The sequence below is a fragment of the Dermacentor silvarum genome, chromosome 9, assembly GCF_013339745.2.
Source record: "Dermacentor silvarum isolate Dsil-2018 chromosome 9, BIME_Dsil_1.4, whole genome shotgun sequence".
Taxonomy (NCBI): domain Eukaryota; kingdom Metazoa; phylum Arthropoda; class Arachnida; order Ixodida; family Ixodidae; genus Dermacentor; species Dermacentor silvarum.
In genome coordinates, this window is record NC_051162.1 from 104,139,516 (window position 1) to 104,166,602 (window position 27,087).

General features: G+C 45.2%; 1 protein-coding gene and 1 long non-coding RNA gene across 5 annotated transcripts in view; one reads left to right on the forward strand and one right to left on the reverse strand.

The window, feature by feature from the left end:
- LOC119463475 (uncharacterized) overlaps positions 1-27,087 on the reverse strand; it is a 562,544-nt gene that overhangs the window by 156,887 nt on the left and 378,570 nt on the right. Inside the window, exon 17 of the mRNA XM_049656653.1 lies at positions 24,293-24,616. Within this exon, the coding sequence (XP_049512610.1) occupies positions 24,293-24,616 (324 nt within the window). The remainder of the gene's footprint in view (positions 1-24,292; positions 24,617-27,087) is intronic.
- The window catches only part of LOC125940444 (uncharacterized), a 405,801-nt gene that overhangs the window by 139,429 nt on the left and 239,285 nt on the right, over positions 1-27,087 (forward strand). The window contains exon 1 of one of the 4 annotated variants that reach the window (XR_007463661.1): positions 21,211-21,294. The exons of the other annotated variants lie outside the window; for them this stretch is intronic. This is a non-coding gene — a long non-coding RNA (uncharacterized LOC125940444). Of the gene's footprint in view, positions 1-21,210; positions 21,295-27,087 lie in introns of those variants that run through there. 4 annotated transcript variants of the gene reach the window in all.

Genomic DNA, 27,087 nt, shown 5'->3' on the forward strand with positions numbered 1-27,087 from the left:
ATGCACCACTTGATCAGCCCGGCGTCGGCGCTGTCTTTTCTCAGTCAGCTAAGGCGTTGCGCGGAGCACGAGATGGTGGGACCGTATCCCGGCCGCGGCGGCCGCATTTCGATGGAGGCGAAACGCAAAAACGCTCGCGTGCTTGCGTTGTAGTGCAAGTTAAAGAGCGCCAGGTGGTCGAAATTCATCCGGAGCCCTTCACTACGGCGTGCCTCATAATCAGAACTGGTTTTGGCACGTAAAACCCCAGAAAGAAGAAAACGGGCGAGCGTCCGCTGTCTCTCCAAGCGTGCTTGCTGCTCGGCGTCCATGACGGGAAATAGCGTCCCGGAGCACAGCATGATAATGATGATGATGATGATGATTTATTGGCATCCCCTTTGAAACGGGGCGGCGACAAATAGTCACCTAGCCTGCTTGATCTAATCAGGTATACTATATATGTTCTTTATCTAGCATTTTTGTATACCTCTCATTATTTTTCTTTTTCAAAAATTTACCTTGTACGGCTGCCTATGATTTTAAGAGATCAGGTCGTATCCATCTTTTCCCTGCTTTTTTTCCACCAGTATTCTAATCGTCTCTTGCTGATCTCTACGGCTGATCTGTTTATGTTTCCTTCCACTTTAAACCCAAGTGCTCCTGGGAGTTGCACGTTACCTACGGTTCTCGCTGGGTGGATCCCGTCGCATTCCATTAGGATGTGCTGAGTGGTCTCTGGATCGTTACTGCAGCATACACATGTCTCATCTAGTTCCGAATATTTGTTCCGATATGTTTTCGTCCTTAGGCAACCGGCTCGAGCCTCAAATAGCAAGGCACTGCCCTTTGTGTTATCGTACAGATTTTCCCTTCTAATTTCTTCTCATTCTTGTAAATCTCCATTGTCCTTTTCGTTTCCATTCTTCGCATCCAATTCACGGTCTCTATTTCTCTCACTTTCTTTCTGATGACCCCTGGTTGTCTATTTACAGTTTCGATTATCCTGTACTTGGTTGCCAACTTCCTTGCCCTCTTCCTCCATTCTGTGTCCATGCTTTTCATATAGAGATACTTGTGCACTTTAACCGCCCATTAATTTTCATCCATGTTCCTGAGCCTTTCTTCAAAACTAATTTTGCTTTGTGCTTCTCTGACTTCAAAAGAGGCCCAACCCATGTCACCATGCACTGCCTCATTTGTCGTATTACCGTGTGCTCCCAAAGCTAACCGGCCTACTGATCTTTGGTTAACTTCCAAACCCGCCAATATATCCGATTTTAAGCATATAATGGCATTTGCGAATGTTAGCGCTGGCACCATTACTCCTTTCCAGATTCCACGCACCACCTCATACTTATTGTGGTCCCACAGTGCTCTGTGTTTCATTATTGCTGCATTCCGCTTCCCCTTTATTTTCAGATTATCTTGGTGGTTGCTTGAGTAATTCTTTCCTTCGTTTATGTGTACGCCGAGGTACTTATATTGCTTCACTATGGGTATTACTTGCTGTTGAATTGACACCACGAAGTTACTCGTGTGTTCATTAAAGATCATAATCCCTGATTTCTCTGTGCTAAACTTAAGGCCTAGATTTGTCGCTGCGTTCCCACAGATATTCGCAAGTATCTGTAAATCTTTTTTATTGTCTGCTAGTAGCACAATGTCGTCTGCGTACATCAGTCCAGGGACCTTCTGTTGCACCATTTGTCCATTACGCATGTAGGATAAATCAAAACCTAATTCGCTGTTTTCCAGTCGTCTTTCTATGCCCTTGACGTAAAGCGTGAACAACAATGGTGACAGAGGGCATCCTTGCTTCAATCCTTGGTGAATTCCCACCCTTTCATTTCCTTTTCGGCCTTCCCATGCCACTTGTACTTGGTTGTCTCGATATATCTCCCTCAGCAGCTCCACGAAATCGTCATCTATGCCTTCGTATTGAAGAATATCCCACAACAATTCTCTGTCTACGTTGTCATAAGCTCCTTTAATATCTAGAAATGCTATCCATAAAGGTCTTTTCTGAGCTACTGAAATCTCTATGCACTGAGTTAGTACAAACATATTGTCTTCTAAGCGTCTGCCTGGCCTGAACCTATTCTGTAGTTCCCCCAATACACCGTTTTCCTCCACCCACTTCGACAGTTCTAATTTTATGGCTTGCATTGCCATTCTATATATCACCGACGTTACTGTAACTGGCCTGTACGAGCTCGTCTTATCCTTATCTCCTTTGCCTTTGTAGATGAGATTCATCTTGCTTTCACGCCATCCAACAGGAATATTCTTTCTTCTAATCACTTGCTCTATGGCATTAGTCAGCAGTACCTTGCTTTTAGGACCGAGGTTTTTGATTAGCTGTATTGGGATTTCATCGGGTCCTGCTGCCGTGTTGTTAGGGACATTTTCTGCTGCCTTTTTCCAATAAAAGCTTTCTATGCTAAATTTTGATCTCTCAGGCCTCTCTGTTGTTGCTGGATCTGTTGTCTGAACTACGCTTTTACTCGTGCCGAAGTTATGCCTGATAACGTCTGTGATGTACCGCAGCGCATCATCGCCTTCATAGATGTTACCGTCTTCATCCCTTATAGCCGTTTGCGAGTTTCTAGTTGGAGCTCCGAGTGCTTTTATATTGTTCCAGAATCTTTTTGGGGCGCCTTTGTCTCTTTTGTGAATGGTATGCACCCAACGTTCACTTGCGCATTTAATTTTCTCTTGCACGAGCTCACTCGCAACCCTTTTCTTTTCTCGGTATGTATTCCATCTAAGGAGCACCTCTTCTTCTTGTAATCCCAACTTTTTGGCTTTTCGATGAACCCTAGATGCCTCTTTACGCTCTTCTATAGCTTGTTTAATTTCCTTGTTCCACCACTTACGTGGTTTCCTCTTTCCAATCCAACAATTGTTTTGCCGTGTCCGCCTTATTTCATGCTGCATAACCTCCACCAGTTCCTTATATTCCCAGACTGCTGTAGGAAAAGCCTCAATTTTCTTCTCTATGTTGTTTGCGATCTCTGTTATTTGCTGGTCATTCATTTTTAAAAACTCTGAGGCTATTGGTTCATGTTGTGCGCTGGTATCTCGCCCAAACTTTAATGCTAAACGTCTATGATCGCTTCCCAGGCTATTTTTTCCATTTTCGTCTATTATCATTTGGTCTAGTTGTTCGTAGACGATTTCTGAGACTACGGCGTAATCGATACATGACTGCCTGTTTCCGCATTGCCACGTTACCTGTCCATGACGCCCTAGCGGGATCTTTCCACTTGTGCCGCTGTGGCGCCCTCTCTTGACTTGCTTTGGTATCAGCTTGGCATTAACGATCAAGTTTTCGTTCTTTGGAGTAATGAATGCGTGTATACATGTCTTCCTTATTTTGTATTATTTTATAATTGTTTAGTTTAATTTTATCTCTTTAAGGGGTATTTTAGGAGAATTTTATGCCTTATGTAGACTTTGTGTTGCGGGTAACACCCACCGACGAGGGATGACATCCCGGGCCCCTAAAGAGCTCCGCCCTTGAAACATTTGTTGAATTTGTTTTTTGTGGCTTCGTTGATGACCGCGTCTTCTACGTGCTTAATAGTTCCATAGTATATACCACAAGGAGGGCCGATCGTCCATGCTTGCCAACAATAAGACGCGCTTTAGCAGATGTAAATTGTCATAGCTCAAAACTACATTTATTCATTATTTGTTCCAAGAACTGGCATACCTTGACGTACTATATCACGCAGCAATATATGCGGAGCAGACGCTCCGCCCATGTAACGTTACCTTCATTCGGCCGCAAGTATTTTCTAAAGCTCCTTGGTTTCTGACGCATTAGCCAACGTACTGTTTGTGACCTCGGGGCGCAAAAGCTAAAAAACGCGTTCTCTTCGTAGATACTCCCCGTCCACAACACCATGGATCGTCGAAGCGTGTGTCTCAGCAGCCGAGGCGAATGCTTCGCGATCAAAGCACATACCAGATGCACGTCAATACTCAGCAGTTATGCCTGACCTCAGTATATTCTGATCCTGGACTCGACGCGCATCATCCACTCCACCGAGATGACTTCAGTGCAACCCCTCGCCTGAAGGAAACGCTGCTCTCCTCAAGAATTGCCGTGGATCATCATTGAAGAGCAGTGGACACTTTCGTAAACGGGCAGTGCTGCTATAAAATGTTTTGAGTGGAGGTTGAGCGTTTAAGTGGACCTACGTTCAAAAATATGGAGGCAAGACTCGTTTTTGCGAGCCGAATATAATACACCTATGACACCACCTCTAATTGTTGCTTTTGCCATACATTGCCATTAAGGCAATGTATGGGCGCTGCCTTGCGCGCCACAGACGTTCGAAACGATCTTCTTCATGTTCACTTTCGGGACGATGCGACCTGTGCAATAAAATGAGGAGCTGCCTGTTCTCATGAGAAGACATTTTCAGGGACATCTTATTAACATTAGGCCACACAATGACTGCCTGTGTGCCTTTGCCTTGCTTCAATTTTACTCCCAGGTCGGGGGTGCGATTCTAGGCTGCGGAGACCGATTTCTGGCGAGGACTGACTGCAAACGCACTGTCTTCCCATGCTTTATTTGCACGTTAAAGAACACCAGGTGGTCAGAGTTAACACTATATTCTTCACTTCTGCGTCCCTCGTAACCTACTGTGCACTTTCGGGGCATTAATGTGTTTCTTTTTTTTTTTCACGACAAGACAGTACATGCATAGCAAGGCAACTAATATAGCCATCTCCGATGCTACTATACAGATCTACCTGTGGCCAACTCTGTTCTTTACAGAATAACGCAACGAAACAGCAAATGACCGGTACCTGAATGTCCTCACTGCAACAAATAAACGTCTACAAGCGCATAATTTCTTTATTAGCGCGACACTTTCCTTACCGTTCCACACGCTGACATACGCATCTGCAAAGTCTGTTTATCGCCGTTGAAAGTGGTTCGATCCTGGACACAACATAAAAATGAATAAGGTTGATCCATGAAATGGTGTTATTCGCGGTCGCGTGGTGGGTGCCTCCACGTCTTGCCGCCGTTCTGGGTAGGCATGTATTTGCTAGTGAAACGCTGTGCAAAACCGAAACAGTTACATGTGTTAACGGGAAGTCCACTGACCAAGTTCCTGCGATGGGGCTAGAACCTCGATGGTTCCTCGCGCGAATTTGAATATAAAACAATATTGCACGCATCTTGAGCGATCCGGCATAACAATTTACTGACACGTTTTAAACACAGCTTCGCTTAACGTTGATTCTAACAATTGCGTTACGTCTTCTAATTAGTTAATAAACACAACAAATTCCTTTAAATTACTCAAGCCAGCATTTGAGCAGTTCATGGAATTGATGACTAGTGATTCGTACTAGTCGTCCTCGTCTATAATAAGGTATGTAGAGGTAACCGTCCGACCAGAGGACTTTCCCATTGGTTAGCTGGCCACAGTGCAGCCGATGTACAGGCGTTCGCCGGCCATGGTACTGTCAACCTGGATGAATCCGCTAGGTTGGGAACCGTGGGAAACCGGCACACATTTAACTGGGGTTCGCTGCGACAAGAACCTGCAAAATCAGGAAAGCACTTCATGGAACACAAGCCAATGTTACGCCTGCTGCTTTGCCCTAAAGGCGAAGCAGTGATTGCGATATGAAATTAGTAGACAGCTACACGAAGTAAGGATAGTAGTTTTATCATCCGTATAAACTTGTAAGTATTCGTATACTAATGAAATTAACAAGCATGGTATCATGCACTCACAAGCAAACATGAGCAAATCTCACTCGATGACCGCGGAAACTCGCTGTCAAAACTCTGGAGGAGAGCAAGTGCGGCGGCAGCAGCAGCGAGGGAATTCACCTTCGTGCTCCCTCTCGTTGAGCGGCAAGAACACAGCGCACACGAAGCTACCAGCACTCGGCGCACTATATGCCCATCGCAGATCGCATTCAAGATAGGACGATGTTATCACACCTCGACTTTATACGGAACATCACGGCGATGGCGACGGCCCACATCCGCCTGGAGTATCCGTCTAATTGCTAACGCAATAAAATATTACCAATTCCCGTGCATCGTGTATTACGCTGAGCCAGAGCTAGTTTCGCGGAAGAATGTGCCGATAATAATCGTCTATCCTTCTACAATAAAAGTTTTGAAATTTGCTACTCATGCAACGCATTTCTTCGCAAGCAATATCTTTGAATGATTCTTTGCGAAACTGAAGAGCCTTGCATTCTCCAAAAGTATCAGACGTCCCTCTCTACCCCCAGGCCCCTCCCCTTTCTTAATAAAGGAAATAAAGGTTTATCCATTCATTCATTCATTCATTCATTCATTCATTCATCTTCAAACTTGAGAAGCATGACTATAACATCGCTGAAATAATCTTTAACCCCGCTATTATCCACCTGAGTAGGAACAAGTGCTGATTATGGCACATCTGCAATAAGCCTACGCTGGGAGATCTTGACATTGCACTGTTATACCCTGAAACTAGGGCTCTCTGGCACAATATGTTTACGATGCCAAACGAAAGCCCAAAATACCACGTATGTTTAGGTATTGCGTAATAGTGATATGAAATAGCATAGGCGATATTTTAGCCCACGTATTACAAAGGCTACCGTGTTACACTATATTACTGTTTTAATCATGCGAAACCATTATTTGCCCCATAACGCGAAAATATGCCTTAGTGTGTGTGAACGAAAGATGGTACCAGAAATGGCCGACGGCGAATTAAAAGTTTAAAAAACGCCACAACATGCTCGGATTGATGTCACATTTCTCAGGGAGGTGCCGGTAAACAACGTAAATTGATGGCTTTAAAAAGAAAACTCTGTACAATTCAGTCTGGGTGGGAATCGGACCCGGGCTTTCGGGGTGCGAGACGAGCCCACTTCGTCGACGCAACGGCGGCTCCGCAATTCATGCTGACTAAAGGTGCGGCCTAGTGCGTGCGTCATTGGGCACGTGACAGTGCAGCCGACGGGAAGGAGGTGGCGCCACGTTATGAGTGTACAACATGACCTTGTTCATGGCGTTTGGAGGTCTACAAATCGTGCAATGCTTTCGCGTTCCCACACGTGACAAGACTTAATTGTCTCTGCATCATTCTTTTTTTTGTATCTCTGTACACTGTTAGGTCTCGCGGTCAGTTTATTCTTGTTATTATTCAGTAATTGTCCGTTTAGGAGAAAGTATTTGCCTACTAATTGTGGCTGAGGCAAAACAAGTCAACCTACTAATGTTTCCGAATCTGTTTACCACTTGACAGTGCCCGAAAACAATTTTAGTATTATAATACCAAACGCCTTCTACGCTTTTCCTCCACTCAAATATAAACTAACGCATTCATTTCTCGCTATTTTGACACCCCACCGCTTATCTGCGAAAACTCTACCGGAAGTATTTATTATTGTTTCTTCGTGCGATCGGACCTGTCCGGCACACATGAGCACTTTTTCGGTGCCATATCTGCAATTAATCTTACTACGGCACCCCGACGCTCCAGGCACATAATTTGCATTGCAATCACGCGGGCTAAAATTTCCTAGAAGTCAAATTGCAATGGACGCATTAGTGCTACAAGTGAAATCCCTATATGTCCACCACTGAAGGAGACGCGAGTCATCATTACTGCACACTACATGATTTAGCACTAACCGTAGCTAATGCAAACGCCTACGTCGTTAGGCTCCCCGGGCTGCGAAAAAAAGTAATCGCGGCAGATTCAATCCCCAAACTTTTGCTGGCGACGCTACAGCAGCCCTGCAAGAACTCATTTTCAAGACGAAAGAAGTTTCAAACAAGTGGCACAACACGCATTGTTGCCTGGCTGTACTTTTCTTTTTTTCATTTGTTTTCGTACGCTGGGTCAGTGATACGAAAGGAGAACATTCAAAGCGCTTAAAAAAGTCCGCGCACCTCGAAATCCTTGTAGCTCTGTTCGCCTCTGTTGTATGGAACGTAGCACGTGCTTTGCCAGGATGCAAACTTTCCCGGTATGAATAGACCCTCGTGTTTGGCCCGGCAGACGTACAGGGTGCCGGCCTTGTCTTGCCCGCCTGGCACCGCGTTTTCTGGGACGGTATTTCCGCGCCAGGCCACCCACTTGTAACACAGGTTCTGCTGACAGTCTGACAAGAGGTGTGTGAAATATTAGTATGACGTGTTAATGAAACATTTTCATACGTAACGAACATTCTCTACACACTTAAGACAGGATTGTAAATCTGCTTTGTCAATAGCTTTCAGCCTTTATTGCGCGTAATATTATTTAGAACAGGTATTCTTCATTGTAATAGACATTTTTGGACAAGCTTGTGTAAACGTGTCCTCCGGCAGCGCAAGCTGAATAGTATTGCATGAGTACTACTCAATGAGACAGCCAGAATGTAAGCTGTAGTACAAGTGCCAACTAAACACGCTAAGTAATTGTATGAGGGGTTCGATATAATTAAGGACACAGGGTGGAATGAAAATGAGGGCCGCGGGCATCGTTCCGTACCTTCCTTCCTTTTTTAGCCAAAATCTAAACACGACTACTACAGCTGGCAGTTACTCTGACAACAAAAAAGTGTGCAGTATGCTATATTGTGCTCTGAAATTTGTGCAACGTCACTTAGCATGTTCGTGCACTTTAAGATTCAATGAAGTATCCCCTCCCCAGAAGAACGCGCCGTCACTTCCATTGTCAATGGGCGGCTGGTAAGAATGTCGGCGCCATGCAAGGAGGTTGCCATCGCCAGCATACAGAAGGTCGCACACGACGAGTTCACTTTCAGCCAGGTCGCTGACCTGCGACGCTCAGAGCAGTTCCCCACTGTATGGCCTGGAACGCGTGACTTGAAGATTTTGCACATTTTTACTCGGAACTCGCCATGTACGCCTTCAACTTTCGCAGGTGCCTCCCAGTGCAGCACAAACGCATGAAGTTTTTAAGCTTCAATACCGATCTTCGTCGTGAATTCTGATCTACAGGGCAATAACATGAAAACCCTGTTTCAATAACATGAAAACTCTCCGGAGCTTTCCCGGGGGTAGCGTGAACAAGTGTCGGCGGTGGTGGCGGTAGTGATGGTGTCACGCTGAAAAGTGGGCCTATCCTGGTGATAGTGCAGACAGGGTCAAAGTTGAATCACACATAACCCTGTGGGCTCGGAGACCTGTAACGCTCCCTTGAACTACCCTTGTCACACGTGGTACCCACAGAGGCAAAATCACCAGCCCTTCCCTGTCGAAAAAATAGGGCTAACCGAAGCTTGTCCAATTCTAGCGTGAGGGCTTCCGAAGGCCAGGTGAAACGTCAGCGAAGAGCCACCGACCCTGAGTTCAGGGCAAACGAAGTGGAACGCCGGCGACTGTCATCTTGCCACAAGCTTCGCTTGCCCCCATTTTCTCGACAGGGCTCTGAATTTTAATTTATACTTTCGCTTTATTTCGGCAAACCCTGACCATAGGAGGACAAGCGCATTAGAAGCACCAGCGGCGGCTACCTCATGCATGTTTCCTCACATAAGCATTTTTTTAAATTTCAGCTAGAACACCATGCACAGACACAATATATTTAAATATATACACAGGACAAAGTTTCTAATATTTTTTAAAGAAAAGGATGTAGCCAACTAATGGATAGCCTATGCCTAGAGAATGAATATGTTGACGTATATTCACCTCACTTCAAATTACTTTCCGTGTAAAACAAACCTGCAGATTTCAGTGACCCCTTTGGCAGAGTCTTCTATCAACGCCGTGTGAAAAGCACGTGAGTGATATGTGTCTTAATATTGATTCGCTTTCCAGTAGGCAACGCTAACGACTGGCGCCAAAAAATAAAAAAGAAAAGCTCTTCTAATGTTTTGCGACATCTACGCATTAGGGATGGACACATCGCCTCTTGCATGCAGAGGCCATAAATACGGGGTGTTTCAGCAAAAACTTCCGGAAATTTTTAAAGCTTGTCTGTGGCAGGTAGCACCATTCCAGTTCGTAAGCTGGTCTACTCGAAGAGGCGGACATTACTTGAACAAAAATTGAAATGCATAATCGACTATTTAAAAAAAATCACTAATTACGTTTTTAACGTATTACCTTACGGCTCATGTTGCAATTTACATATTCTAGCCGTGGAGTTCGCAAGGCGGATGCACTAGGAACTTATTCTCAGGATGGCACCAGTTTCGAGATATTAATTCCCCAACATTGTGGAGAAATGCATTGGCGTTCCAGCCACTTTTGTGCTTACCTGCCGTGGTTGCTTAGTGGCTATGGTGTTGGACTGCTAAGCATGAGGTCGCGAGATCTGCATTTCGATGGGGGCGAAATGCTAGAACACCCGTATACTGAGATTTAGGTGCACGTTAAAGAACCCCAGGTGGTATAAATTATTCCAGAGTCCTCCACTACGGCATGCCTCATAGTACGATCGTAGTTTTGGCACGTAAAACCCCATAATTTATATATCCATTCATACTTTTGTGTTTCGATGCATAAAACGGTGTTTTGCTAAGAAAGTGACTGACACGCCAATGCATTTTGCCGCAACGTTAGAGAAACAAGGTCTCGAGTCTGGTGTCACCCTCAGAATAAGTTCCAAGTAGATCTGAACTCCGCAGCAACAATTTGTAAATTGAAACATAGGCTCATGTTGGTTAATTGGTTTAATAAATTTAAGTAAAAGTTAATTTGCGAATTTTATTCATTAGTCGATTATGCATTTCAATTTTTCGTGCAAGTAATGTCCACCACTTCGAGTAGACGAGCTCATGAACTAGAATTATGCTATCTGCCACAGGCAACCTTTAAAAATTTTTGAAAGTGTTCGCTGAAACACCTTGTATACAAAATTCACTCAGAAACCGAAATGATGCCAAGCCGGATACACTCGTAATCAGAATAAATAGAACTTTAGAAGTCATGCGCAGCAGCGCTTATACTAGGACTCAAAGTACTAAAAAAAGAATGCAGTTTGGCCTGGAAAGTGAGCAGTATTAGTGATAGCGAAGCAGAAGACAACTACACGAAGGAAGATCTTTACCGTGTAAATCCGTGTAAGGGATCACACCCCTATAAGGGCCGCACCCCCAACTTGACAGCCAATGATTAAAAACAATGACATCCAACCGAGAAGCAATCGCGTTGCTTGCGCTGATTCTCATCGGGCTCAACAGCGAATTATCACGCGCAGCGTACTTTCGCACGCCGCTACTGGATGTCGAGAGGAGGCGATCACGGATATTTACGGCGGATTTCATACTCGTAGTTAGAAAAATGAGGTCAAATGACCCGGGCCAATGCAAGGCTCGTCAAAATCTCGACAGGAAAGTGCGGTACTTACACGAGTCTATATGTTAGTTATAGTGGCCACATAAATTGTAGTAAACATTCATCAAAAATTAAAATAGCAAGCATTGTGTAATCCACGGACCATGTAAACCTGTAAATACCTCACTGGATGACCTCGAGCACTCGCTTTTACAATGCAAGCATTATTAAAAACACCAGCAGTATAGGCGAACGGTTCGTACAGCCGCGCAATTCACCGCAACTTCGAAAATCACATTCATCATTATCTGCCTATTTTTATGTCCCCTACAGACGGCCTCTGTCAGTGATCTGCTTCTTCTTTTCTGGAGATTTACGTGCCAAACCAGTTCTGATTATGAGGCACGCCGTAGTGGAGGGCCCCGGATTAATTTTGACCACCTGGGGTTCTTTAATGTGCACTACAACGCAAGCCCACGGGCGTTTTTGCATTTTGCCTCCATCGAAATGCGGCTGCCGCTGCCGGGATTCGATCCCGCGACATCTGCTCAGCAGCGCAACGCCTGTCAGTGATCTGCAATGACATCTGTCTCATAACTCTGCAACACTAGAAGCGCTGAAAAACAACGCGGCAAGGAAGACAGTGCGCATGAAGTCAGCAACCATCCCTGCTCGCCCTTTCTCATTGCACACACCAATGATTACGTACAATTAGATATGGCACGCGGGCCACATAAGTGTCAGCCGCGCACAGTCATTTCACCGCTACGGCAGGGCTAGAGGACAAGACGCGTGCTCTCCTTCCCATTCGCGTTGGATTGCGTGACCTACAACTAACCCAAATATTGAACGCGTGGGAAGATGATGCCCACCAAGCGGCGAACCCTTTCGGCTCACTGTTACGTGTTGTTTCCCTCACCCACAGTGTATGGTCGCTCATTTATAATGCTTTTGGATTTAATACGGAACAGCACGGCGACGACTACAGCGAAAATTAGCCTGGAGTGTCGATATAAATGCTTTCGCCATAAAGAAAGAAATAGAAAATTGTTAGCAAAGGTATATATATATATATATATATATATATATGGGCAGGTAGCCAATTTCCCCGCCTATGACAGTGTCGTTCGGTTCGGTTCAAAGGTCGGTGTAGCCGGTCATGCCTCACTGTGTACCGCGCGACTTGACGGTGTCGCATATTTTAGCCTTGTAGGCTAGAAATTTTCGGAACACTCTTGCCGGCGGATCCCACCATTGGCGTAAGAGCAATGACGATTTTCCAACTGTGGTGGTGTTCTATGTTGAATCTGATGCTGAGTAGCAAGGAAGTACACATCATTACGCTACCACTGAAACATTTCGCAGATTGTGTTCAAATTTTACAATACTTGAAAACATATTATGCATTACGGTCAAGTGAGCCGTGTAGACAAAGCTAACATTCTGCCTTCCGTCGATTTGTAGTGTTCACGTCAATATACAGAATCACTGGTTATATTATTCAATGAGTGCCCACTACTACAATAAAACACAGCGTTGGCATTTACGTTTGTTTAAAATTAGTGACAAATTAAACAAATGAGTCTGTTTCACATAACTTGAACTCGTATAAGTGTTTCTCAAAGGGATACCTTCAAAAATATCCTCCATACAAACCTAGAATGAAAAAGAGCGTTCAGCATTTACTGCATTCCAACTGGCTCGCACAAAAGGCATATTCATTTACCATTATCAATAAAATGCGAATATATCATTAGTGAGGAGCCAAGATTTGTCAAATCCTGAGCAACAATTGCGAATTTTGTGCATATCATAATAGGGAAAGAAGTCCAAAGTGGGAATAAACTAGATGTTTGAGATATATTGTATCGTGTTTTGCGCTCTTGCACACATTGAGTGTCGTGTTGAGCCTTCACAACGAGCCATTTCATGCAAAGGGTTATGCAAATAATACTCACCTTTACCCGGGACAAAAATGTGCTGGAGGGCAACTCCGATGGACGTACGCTCCGGCGGTCCGTTTCTGTGTGTACCTATGCTTATGGTCACATTGCTGCAAGACTCGAGGCCTGTGCATGTGACCTGGGTCTGGTCTCGGCGAATGATTGTGCCGATGGGGCACGATCCAGCATTAGGGTGTTTCTCGCCTCTGTCGTCGGTGACGGACACCCAGTAGTAATCGAAGCTAGCCTTTGGTCTTTCCCAGGCAACGGTGATGTAGTTATCCCCAGTGGAGAGTAACGTCAGCTTGGTTACATCAGGGGGGTCTGAAAGCACGAGTGATTCTCAATACAGGCATTCGAGGAACCCAGGCTTAACGTTTGCCAACATAGACAAGCTTAAAGGTAAACAATTCGGCAGAGACACTTAGTCTACTTACGTGTGGGTATATCAAAGCTTTGTAGTCCCTTTGGTCGTATGTTTCTATCCGCACATTCCTTCTACGCGCAAACTCTCGCCTGATTTTCTAACTGCGCCTCGTTAAGGGCAAATCAGAACGCTCCAAGCGTCTCAACACACTACCTCCCCGCGAGGACTTCATATCTCGAAGAACCGCTCAGCACAGTTCAATTAGACAATAAATTTTTTTCTCTCTTTTCTTACACGCTCATAACGAGGCGCCACTTCCTCCCCATGGGCTAAGCCGTCACGTGTGCACTGACGCACGCATTAGGCAAACCTTCAGGCAACGAGAAATGTGGAGCCGCCGTGGCTTCTGGGAAGCGTGCTCGTCTGGTACCCCGGCGGACTGGATTCGATCCCCACCCCGAGCAAAATTTTCGTGATTGTTCTTTGAAAGCCAGCACTTTGCTTACAGGAACCTGTCTAAGGAATTTGACGTCAATGCGAGCATCTTTCGGCCATGCCCACTACACCGACTGATTTTCGCGTAATGGGTCATGTAATGCTGCCGCATAAAAAATTTGCCCAACTATATTATTGCCAAACTAGGCTTGGGCATTGCAACCAGACCACTGGAGTGCGAAGACCACGACGACAATACGCACATGCAAGTCACGACGTCGAGCAAGGCACGCACATGCTCCGAAGAATAATGCTGAAAGCAAAAAGCATGGGGGAGGTGGACGCACTGCGCCTTGGAGAAGCCTTCGCTGTCTCCGGAGTCATTTACTCCGTACCGTACGCACTCTTGACTTCCACCGACGTCAATAAAATCGACACCCTCTTATGAAAAGCATACAAGCGGGCTCTGGGTTTACAAATCAGGCTACCGACAAGCTGTTAAAGCTAAGGCTCCAAAACACCACATAAGAGCTCGTACGGGCTCACCTGACTTATCAACCGGTACGAGTTTTCACCACGGCAAAGGGACGAACAAATCTTCGCCAGACTGGGCTTTAACGCGCCGCTGCAGTACCAACTTAAAACGACTGCATTAATAACCAAGTGCGTATGGAGCGTGTATCATTGTTCAACTGCTACCGAGAAGCATGCACCCAATCCACAAGGCAGGAAGAACGAGTGCCAGGGCTAAAGCCATCACGAAGCAGTACTGGAACCATCCACTAGACGCTTACACCGACGCGGCCCTGTACCCCGGCAGTAGAGCCTCTACATCCACCGTCACCATAGGGCAAGAACATCTGACAAGTGTCTCCATCCCCAATGACAACACCGTCGTCGCCGAGGAAGTGGCAATAACCTTGGCGCTCACACAGACTACTGCAGGCACCGCCATAAGAGACTCCCAGAAGCGTGCCGCAACTTCTCTTGCCGCATAATCCACCGAACCTCCTGGCAAATACTCCAGATGGACCTCAACCCCCCACGAGACGAGTAAAGATCACGTGGGCACCAGCCCATTGTGACATCCCAGGCAAACAGATGGCACATCCCACCGCTCAAGGTTTCACTAACAGAGCCACTGGCACAACAGAGACGTTCTGGCACACTCACCATCTAGTCTCTTGTCAGCAAACGACCATACACTATAGGTCGCAACGTAGAATATTTCCACCCCCGCATAAAATTGGGGCACTTTCGCACTAGTGGCACGAGGACTGTAGTGTATAAAAGTTTCCCGCATAGCTTCGTCGGGAAACGCTTCTCGTACTACCCGCACCGCAGTCTCTCACTTTTCGCAGTCGTGCACGGAGCTAATAGTAGACAACTTCGTGTCGAGCCACAGTCTATCGCACACTCGGCGACTGTGTCCAAATTCACTGTTCAGAAGCTCACCGGCAAACTGTCCGTCGGCACCTCCCGTGGCTCACCGCACTTGCCGCTGGAAATTATCCAGGATTCGCAGGCCCTGATCGTTCTGGCGACGCTTCTGGTTGCTCAAACTGGTTTGCTCCCTATCGCAGTCTCGAAACTCTGGATCTTCTGCCATTCGCTGTCGTTTAGTCGCCGCTTCGCCAGCGCGATACTCTGCATCGGCCCTAAGTCGTCTCATCCGCTCTCGAGCAGCGGTACGCTGTCTTTGGCGCCGCGCTTCCTGTTCCTCGGGAGTGACGATCTTTTTCGGTCGCCCCACTCCCCTCAGCAGTGATGTCGACACGGCGGTGACACGCGCAGCTATATATACCCAGCGGGACCCTGACGTCACGGCGGCGACCAATCCGCACGGCGTGGTGAGGTCACGGCTACGCAGAGCTAAGGCGAAGCGATGCAGCGCCCTCGATGACATCACTGCTCGGCTCCCGCAGCGTTTGCGAGGCTCGCTGCAGCTGGTGCTAGGCGTAGCTAGGCGACGCATGTGATGCAATCACTCGGCAAGGTTTTTCGGCGCACACCTAACGGTGCAACCACCGGCTTAAACAGCTTCGCTGTTGAAAGCTAATCAAAGCTCAATAGCGCATTCTCCGAGCAATCCAAACATCCGTCCCCCACCCCTCTAGAAACTACCACTTTACCCCCTACATGTCGTTCCACTTCATCACATTTGTAGAGCACAAGGCACCCTTTACGATATAGTAGGCGGCTGTGCAGAATAACCCCTTAGCGCACCCTAACCCTACCGCACACGTGAGCTTTGGGAGAGAGCCCCAGCCAGCTCCATCCTCGCAAGCGAGCGCCAGCTGGTAGCGCAGGCCGTCAACGTGGCGAGAGCTAGGAAACCACCCCGAAGACAACGCTTAACGAATCCCTAAATAAAGTTGCTTATTCAATCTCTCTCCCTCGCTCACCAAGCCATTATACCTTCTACCTTCATCCTTCACGTAAAAGAAGGCAGAGCGGTCGCGCCGTGTAGAAGACAATAAGTTCTGCTTCCTGTGAGTAAGGGGTCTTTAAGGAACCTCAAGCTATGAAATCGCCCCACCCTGTACTTTTTATCTCTTATGTTATCAATCATTCAAGTATGTTTTAAATAAATTTACAAGTTTTGGCTAAAGCTGCGTTTCATCCCTGCCTGAGGTACTTCACTAATTCAGGTCTAGCTCCATACCACTGCGACCACACTACAACACTGAACCTTCAGATGCCTGACCCAAAAAACCTGGATAACAAGTTGTAACAACAGTTCACGGAAAATTAAGCTATGATAGCTGCAGTATTGAGTTAAGGAACAATAGATCTACACACAGAACGATAATTTATTGAGAAACAAAAGCAGGAGGTATAGTGTTTAGCATAAAAAATCAAACAATCAGGAAGACTAGAAATTGGTTTCGATATTTTGGCTTCGAGACACAAATCTAGGAACGAAGCTATATTCGATTACAAAGAGCGTCATTACGCAGCAGCCCACTTGTTAGCACGGGGAATTAAAGCTACGCATAGGATTTCAATGAAAAGTATATCACTTATGTTAAACTTGGTGTCAGATCTGTCCCGAATTGTACTTTTCGTATGAAACCATGAAAGCCTTCGAAGTTCTTCTGTGGCTCCATAAACCAGTTACATTTCCTGTGAACGCTGGAGCACCCAAATTGCATCGCCCCCTCCCCACACTCAAGACCTTTAGATATATTCTCAGGTCAAGCGCAAGCTTCCGTGACTTTGGAATTTGTGCCTGCATGGCTAAGTGGCTGCCTCTTAACGGAGAAGGCAAGAGCAAATCTTTCTAGCTTTGTGTTACATGATGAAAGTCAACTTGTATTGCAACTCTTTACAAAACAAGCTCCCCTCCAACCAGTTTGCATTTTTCTTTATTGATCAGAAGCTCTATAATGAAACGATTCACCGACGATTACGACAATTCCTAATGCCAAATATGAGCGCAGCTCTATAGTACATGTTTTCATTTCGCGATATATTGGCTGGCGCGGACACTCTGTCTCCTGCGGCACGTTGCAAACGGAGCGAAGACCTCCCAGACGACGCCCGCTACTCTGGCCCCACGTCGTGCCCATCGTCACCGCACTACGCCTTTCTTCTCACGCTTTCGCTATACCCTCCTTCTCTGCTTTCCTCCTGGGGTCTTTCATCATCCGCTGCGCTCCGCGTTCGCTTACATCTTTCGCTGCGCTCGTTCCTCGGTTAATATTTTTCTGCTACCTTCCGATGATGCGACACGCCATGCATGTACAAAAGGCTAACAACCAGAGCATTCATAGCACCACTTACATGCACTAATCACTTAGCTTCCGCTTTTACTTTTCGCAGCATCATTTCACTCTGGAAGGAGAAGATGCCCTCACGATACCATGACTGAAGTATTCACTCTAGTTGCCTAGCAAAGGTTTCACCCATCCGAAGGTGGCATGAATTTTCAAAGCGGATTATTGGCAAGGAATTGCCTTCTTCACTACGTTCCAATAATCCAAGCGAAAGTCAAGAATTAGCTTCACATACTGAGGGGCATAGATCTATCAAATGTATCAACCCCAGAATTGTAAAATTTCATACAATTTAGATTTGCGTTTGAGGGAGGATAAAGGTGTAATTTCTATGAACACTGACATCTCCTCCTGAAATTTGCGTTCACTTCTATGCGGTATTCTAAATAAAAAGCACTTGAGAGTAATATGCGCCTCAACAAATTGACACATGCATTCCATTCGCTCACTAAACATTCTGTGTAACCTCAACAATGGAAGATAATATGGCAGAGTTGTTTTACAATGAAAGTGAGGTTAAAAAAAAGCTAATGTTTTGCAGAAATAGTGTGCAATGCCATTTTACATGTAGCCGTAAATGATCAGATGTTTAAGCACGAAAACTGTGTTTATATAACACGTTTACGTACAATAGCACCACACAGTACCCCTTCAAACCACGTTTCGGAAGCGACTTTTTTCCGACATTTTGTTCGCCTAATTAGTGAAAAGACAGCCCTATAGCGTGATGACTGCGTTAATACGGATCCTTTGCTTCGCTCATAACAGGGCGACAACACAGTAGGAGGGCCCCACTGAACAAATGAAAGGACAGAAGCTATGCATGCAGCTATGTTTCACATCGAGCAGTTTCGTTTTACCTTGACGTAGAGGTACAGGTACAGGCGTACAGCGCTTTCTGCAACGCTGATATATGCGACTGGAACTTTTAATATCCTGTACTGCACTTCTAAAACCAGACGTTGGAAAATGTGTTTTGGAGTAACACGGAACTATACGAACAGCCTTTCTGACACGTATACCACTAATCGTACGCAAGCGCTTTACAAAACTAATCAACGATAAAGTGACAGTGGTGGTTCTTGCTTTACCTCACCCCGCCTGAGCTTTGCGAGAGCCTCATCCCTCTTCTGGGTCGGACAGTGACACCTAACCCAGAGGAATAGGCATAATACCTACGTGCACAGGCTACACTTGAGGGACTAGAATGTAATACCATCATCAATACCAGCGTACCTACGCATTCGATTGAAGTACCTTGAGGATCGACGAGCAGTACTTCCCACATTATAACTTTTGCGAGCAGACGTGTCATGCACCGGTTTCAGAATCGGCCCTCTACGTCCGCAACTTTGCGTCATGGTTTTCAGCAGCGGCCCAGATTATTGGGCATTACAGATCACGACATGCCTTGGCTCGTGAAGAAATAAGCTACAAATCTTCGCTTTGAAGGCTCACCGAAAGAAGGCGTTCTAACTTCCAGTGTCGCTGGAAGACTCGTCAGGACGTCCACACCGCATCGTGCGCTCGCCGTGATGACGACGCAGTACGAGGTGTCTGCGGTGGTCTCAAAGTCCAGCCAATCATCAGAAGAACTGTTCTCAATGCATCCACCTGGGCTTTCCTTTCGGTCGCATACTGTGTACTCCTTGCACACTTTCACCTTGTAGACGTCCAGAATGCCATGTATCCTCGTTGGTGGCTCCCACTGGAGTCTTGCCATGGACGGTGATTTCGCGACAAAAATGATATTCTTGGGTTCACTTGGATCTGAAGAGCAGGGTGTGAAAATTAGGGGGTTATTCGATCACACATATTTTTAATCGACCGTTCCTCGGACGAAAAATGCAAATGAACACAAAGCACTCTTCTTGCATTTGCCATTCTCGCCAAGATAAATGCTGTTGTAGAATAAACAGGCAACACTTTAATCTACTAAGCACACAGTCACGCAGCACTAAAGATATATGTGCTAGCTGCATTAGGTCTAAAATAGGCGAACAAGGGAGAAGGCCTGGAAAATCGAGGTATATTTCAGTACAACGGAATTGGCTAGTTGCTAAATACGGAAAAAATTAAACCGTAACGCTTAAAATGTGGAAGAAAAAGAACACACATGTACATACAAATGGCTACAGATGAAGATCTTAATTTTCATCCTCACCACAAATCAAATAGGATGTGTTTGCATGTGATTACTGCTGTGTGCAAGTGACCTATTTTGCTGCGCTTCCATTGCCGGATGGTTTGCGCTCGGTGCATGCGCATTTTTATCATTTCTATTTGCCCTCATGTCATTCCTGATAAGCGTTTGATGTAAGCCTATCGGAACAGTTAAACATTCTCGCAAACAACCAGTTGTGCCATTTTTGGATACTGAACTAGTTATGTTTAAATTAGTTACGTTCTATCATCCTAATTAACCCTGCTCTCAAAAATACCATTTTCCTCCATACCTCTTGATGAAGATTTCAAAGCATAAAAAAGAACATTTGAGAAAGACTTAGCATCAATAGAGCATAGTATAGTTAGACCATTTCTTCATTTGAAGACGACATACATTCTACGCGATACGACTTCTCGCATTGCTTGATTTGATAAATGTTAGGAACCCAATGCGCACACACCAATATCAAGCATGTTTCTGTACCACAAAAATATTACTTTGTATCTTGCATATTATCCTCAGTTTATCCTATCTGTGTTTTTTGTTAGTATAACCGATGAATCGTGCACTACTATAAGGTTTTTAATATCACGGTTAATATTAATAAAGAAGATTATATGCCTTCTGACCCATCGCCTTCACATCATTGGATCGCTAATGAACAGATGCATTATCAGCACCACCACAAAGTTCTTATTAAAGGAAGTGAAAAGGAAGAAAAATTACAGCCTTGTCACCGCCTTTGTAAAACTTCAACTTCTGGATGCACAATCTTACTGCGGCGTATTAAGTTTAAATACACTAAAGCATGCGATTGATCAGGGTGGTAATATCGGTTACTGCATCTGAAATTATTGGTCGCAATTAACGATGCTATGGTATCCCATTTTTGAATTACCTGTACGTTTAACAACACAAACAGAACCAGATTGGTACTGACATATAAAATGATTTATTCATCGCAATAAAATAATACCGCCATTCCATAATAATTACAGCAAGACCAATGCCTCGCAAAGCTTGCATTTGGGAGACTCAGAATAAAACCTTCTTTGTGCTCCAAAATATACATTTTCGAAGTAAAGCTAGACCGCACGATACTAGGAATACATAATAGTGTATAATAAAGAGTAGCAGGCCAATATATTTAGTGACATGATGCACAATGCACTGTATGAAATTACAGAGCCATGTTTTCAAAAAGCCTTAACCAAAGGAAATAATACGTTACTAACCTTGACCACTGAGTAAAACACCTTTCAGTGTGGTTCCCGTCGAGGAGCGTGCCGGCGGTCCTTTGATGGACGTGCCAACAGTGACACTAATATTGGAGCAGGGTTCGAAAGGTCCGCAGGTGACTTGAGTCTCCTCAGCACGGATAATCGTGCCTTTACCACAAGAGCCCACATTATGCTTCTGGAGACTACCCTTTTCATTATCGTTTTCATTGGTGACATCGAGCCAGTAGAAGTCAAAAGTGCCCCGAGGTGGATCCCAGGCCACGGTGATGTAGTGATTATCAACCGCCTTTAGGTTAAGATTCGTGACGTCGGGTAGAACTGCAACGGGAATAATTTTGAGCTGTGTCATTGTCATTTTTTGTCTCCCTGTCATGCGTGAAGTGCGCTAGTGGGTTCGTGATTTGAGTACGTCGAGAAAATAAAAAGAATTCGTGCGCCGACGTATTGTGCAAGATATGTGACCAATACATCAGAAGATAGGATAAACGTAAGCATCCTCAGCAGGGTTTGTTAAAAGCCTGCTGGAGTCCTAATACACACTTCCTCTGCGTTCGAGTATGTTAGCATTCTGCATGCATCGGAATGCGGCCGTCAATGTTTACAAACAAAACTTCGATTCCTGTTTAGTATAAACTGGGTAGTGATAAAGCCAGTGAGGCAGGTAATTAGTAAAGAGCAACTTCATCTTTCTTTTTTCAGAAATTAATGAGACCGTTGTTCACGTTAGAAAACTTAAGCATACGGACACCGGCACAATGGTATGAAAAATGGCCTGCAAAAACGCTGAATTTCAAACGCAGTTCACGCGAGCTTGCGTGTCACCGAATCGTGGTGACAGGTCAAATTGACCTGGTCTTGTGGACGCTGACCGAGGCAAATTATTTCAGCTTCACACTGTTTCGTGAAATGAGCTTGAGTGCTGTCAGATACAACACAGTGGATAGTCGGAGTTTATGTAGTCCGTTTCCGTCTTCTTGGTTACGTGTCTGCAGGCGTAGCATTTTCTACTGTGAAGTGAAGTTTATTTTTCCTTCTTACATAGGAAAAGCCGGGGCTAAAGGCTGGAAGGCCTCACGAAGGCCTCAGCTCCCCTGTGCAGTTTGATATCATATAACGCATAACTGAAAGTGTAACAAAGTAAACACAGAATCTCAGATAAACATACAGTTATTACAAAGAAGCAAATAACAAGCAGACATCAATAAAGTGGTGCTATACAAAACACAAGTCCGAATCAATTAAATATTGTTTGCTTTGTTTTTAAATACGCTCAAAGACAAACCCAAAAAAATTTGTTGACACCTTATAAAAAGTTGACATTACCTGAAAATTTAATTTTTGTTTGCCATGTTACTACGTGTTTTAGGGACCTGGTGGATTTGTGTACGAAAATAGTATGCGTCACCAGACACAGGATAGTTTTGTATGTGTAATTTACTACTGTGAATCCCAACCAACTAGTTCAAATTTCTGTCGTTCTTAGAGCATTGCTCTCTATACATCATTAACAAAATGTATTCCTGACAAAAAAAAGTATTTCTATTACGCCACAGAATAATCTGAACTATGTAGCGATGTAAACATGCCAAATAAGCTCCGAAATGCAATGAAAAGTGCTCAAGTTCTATGGCTTTCGGGAATCGCTCTGCAAGAATTTCCTCCGTTTTGTTCTATTCACAAAATATTGATACTATTGTGTAAAACGTGCACTATCTTACCAGGCACCGGTGTGCGGATTTCAGCTACCGCTGCCCGACCATTTAGAACTTGGTCTCCGCATTGTGCGCTTGTTGTGACCAGGACGCAGTACTTGGTGTCAACACGGCTGTCAAAGTCCAGCCAGGTCTCCTGTGCTTGAAGTTCGATGCAGCCCTGCATATTTGCTTCTCCACTACAAGATTTGAACGTGTCGCATATTTTGACCGTGTATACAAGCAATCTTCCGTCGACTTTTGCCGATGCCTCCCACTGTAGACGGGTAAGTGATGGAGATTTTCCAACCATGGTTATGTTCTTTGGGGGATCTGGGTCTGGCGAAAAGCAGTGCACACAACGTTCAGTTTTCGCTGATGCATCACACTGCTGGCGTAGAAATTGTGAGAATCCTTGAACATGCCAAAAACAGTTGCTTGTGTTTTTTGAACGCTCGAGTATTTGAAAAACACCTCTCCAACTCAAATGTCGTCAATCTTTGTTGTTTTATCAAGTAAGAGTATGTTATCACAGTGAAAGAATAAAGATGACAGGTCTGTCGCTGTCAAAACAGTGTGGAACAGCAGTAACTGACCCAGAAAAAGATATTCCTCAGGACTCCTTACACTCCTTAGCCTACACCTTGAATAATACCGAAGATAGCTTATTGCCATGGAAATAACCTTCACTTATTAGCGGCGCCACACGCAACTCTTGCAGACGGGTTGAAACCATAAAATATATTCTGTGCCATTGTCCTAACTAAAGCTGTCAACGAGATGCTCTGATTATCAGCTTTAGCCCTTCAGACTACAGACCGTTCCAGGAAGGTAAGATTCTGGGAATCTGGCCGCAGACGTCTACGTGGCATGCACAAGGCCACCAAAGCGCTAATGTGCTTTTTGAAGACAAGCGGACCAGATGAACGCTTTTGAGGGAACACTCATCATGATAGAACATATAAGTGATTCAACATTCATCTGCGAGTGCGCGCACCATGACTCGTTTTCCTTCTCGTCTTATATTTATTTCACCCTTTTCCCTTTCACTCATGTAGGGTAGCAGACCGGTCGAACCTTGGTCAACTCCTCTGCCTGTCCTTATCCTCTTTCTCTCCAACTGTTAAGGTAGCAACACTAACAAGCAGGCGAATGCGTATTTACTGTGAATTAGCTGAAAAGAAAACAAAATTGTCAAAGCCAACAAGAAATTCTCAGATGAGAAAAAAAATAGCGGGCCAGAATCGCCAAACACACAAACCAATAAGGGCACACATTGATTCTTCACGGGCAGAAATTTCTAAACAGCAGAAAAAGCAGAGCTTTTACAATAAGTTCAATTCTATGGAATTAGGCACTTCGACTTTATTCAGAAGCCTTTTGCAGTTATAGGCAGCGAAAATAATATTTACCTTCGCCCGGGATAAAGATGCCTTGGAGGCTAACTCCGCGGGATGTGCGCTCCGGTGGCCCGTTTCTGTGGGTGCGTAAGGTAATGCTTACTTTGGTGCAAGCCTCGAGGTTTGGGCATGTGGCCCATGTCTGATTTGGGTGAATGATCGTGCCGTTGCCGCAAGATCCAACGAGCTCATTTTGAGCGTCGCCGTGTCCTTCATTTTCGTCATCAACAATGGAGAGCGAGTAGTAGTCGAAGCGAGCCTGCGGCCTTTCCCAGGCCACAGTGATGCAGTTTTCCGCAGCGGAGAGCAACCTCAGGTTGGTTGCATCAGGCAGGTCTGAAAACACACGTAACGCATTATACGGCATTTACGGGTAATAGACCTTAAATATACGTCAAGGTCACCTGTATACGATGATTTCAAGTGAATGAGCATGTGTCATACAGTGAAGCAGTATTTCAACTCTAAACAAGTTATATTCTTCAAGTGTCTTCCTAGTCGTTCTGATATAGCAATCATTTATGTCACTTGTGAGCACCTTGTTGTCTACGATCCTTTTTCTTTATGAATAGAGTCCTTCGATTGTGAAAATAGGGTGCCTGCTGTAATACACTTTCGCTGGCGCATCCTCTATCCTCTCTGGTAGAAATAACTACAATGAGGTTCTTCCAAAATATCAGCCCCGTAGTATTCCATGCAGACTTGCATATAACCCGCCACGGTGGCTCAGTCAGCTAAGGCATTGCGCTGCTGAGCACGAGATCGCGGCATCGAATCCCGGCCGCGGATACGCATTTCGATGGAGGCGAAATGCATAAACGCCCGTGTGCTTGCGTTGTAGTGCGCGTTAAAGAACCCCAGGTGGTCAAAATCAATACGGAGCCCTCCACTACGGCGTGCCTCATAATCAGAACTGGTTTTGGCAGGTTAAACCCTGAAAGACTTGCATATATTGAAAATAAGTAACAAAGCAATTATTGTAGACTGAAGCTTTGAAGCGCTAAACAAGATTAAAATAATCTGCCCCAATCCACGCTGTGAAGGTGGTTGGCCATCGAAGCTGTGATATCACTTGATCCGATAGACCATTGTGACGTAGCCTTGAACTGGATCCTGCCTAGCCTGAGCACGACACCATTGTGCATATTCACGCTGCTGTCCCCGTCACCGCTGATTGTATTCACGTTGATCTTCGGGCGTCGTTAAAGGCCGGGGTTTGGTAAACCTTCGACACCGCCTGCTTGGAAGTCGAACCACATTGACCATCGAAGAAGGTCGGGCAGGGAAGATGAGGCGACGTAAAAACAAATAACCCAAGTTGAATACATGGTTACGGCTGAGCAGTGTGCTCCAACGAAAACACACAAGAAACGTTCAGCGTGCATGCGCCTGCACTCTAGGGCAAAGCAAAAGTGTTCTCCACGTGGCGGCTTGCTGGCTTTCTCATACACTCCACCATCCGGGCATTCTCCCACCTCTCCTGCACCCACTGCAGGACAGGGCAAGCCAGACAAAGTAGTGAGGGTGGGTGACATCAGTAAAATTTCCTGCTCGTAGCGGGGTGAACGTCCTCAGAGGGGGTGAGCTGATCGCAAGGCGGCACGGCAGGTTTCGGACATTCCTCGAACCCACGCGACGGACACGTCTGTTCATGTTGACGAGCGAGATCGCTAGGCACGCCGCTTCCCGTGCGTTTGCACGTGTTATGGACATGGCCTCTCAAGGTGAATCGTAACACAGTCCAAACTATGCTTGGCCTTTCAATATCGCTATCAAAACACATATGAAAACAGTTGCTAGGCGGGTTCTTCTGTTACAGTTACCGTTACAGTTACAATTACAGTTTACAGTTACAGTTGCCGCCTCCCGCGAACTGCAGCCTATGCAACCGCAATCTTTACCGGGAAATGGCTTGCGGCGAATGCTATGCGCGAAGGCGAGTTTCCTGGTAATTTTTGTTCTTTCCCCCGCACGGCCTGCGTCACCACTGCCGCAGATGCGCGGACGCGAGCGCCGTTCAGTGTTGCTGCTAAATACGCGGTGGCGCATGCGGTGCGTGCCTCCCGCTGTAATTGGTTGAGTTTTTACCCGCGGAGAATACAAGCGCATTGGGGGTTAGAGGTAAACAGCTTCGTTCCAAAAAGGCAATAACCGAAACTATTTGCACAGGAAAATTTTACGTATGATGCATTAGCAAATCACCGACACAAAATAATTTCCCGCACCTCTACGCAGCTACACTAACAATAGCCCTTGTATAGCCGTGAAGTCGATACATAGACGGTATTTATATAGTAAGTGAATTTAGTTTCCATAGCGAGAAGCTGTAATACCCAAAAAAATAAAGTTTCGAGAAACTTCTCACAAACAATTTTAGAGCAACTCTGCAGGTATAAGACTAAATACGAATATGTGCATCTGCATCTACGCCTTGTCTTCATCTATGTCTTCATAATTGTAGCCATTAAAGCAATTCTTTTTTATTCACTTTTTGTCATGTGCGAAGTTTCTTTATTTGTTTGTTTCTCTCGCAAATAATGTCCATTATATTGAACGGTACAACAATCTATATTCACGAGAGATAATTTCACTATGTACAAGGAGGAAATGATGCAACTTTTTGACGAACTACTGCACCTCCTATAGATATTGCTCCTATGCCAATGCTACAATGCACTTGATTAGAAAGAATTCGGAGATAAAAACGCCTTAAATAGCGGCTTTATCTCCGTTTCTCGCACAGTTTCTCGCACCGTGAGAAACTAGAATTGTTACGAATAATATAAACAAACAGCAAATACCACTAC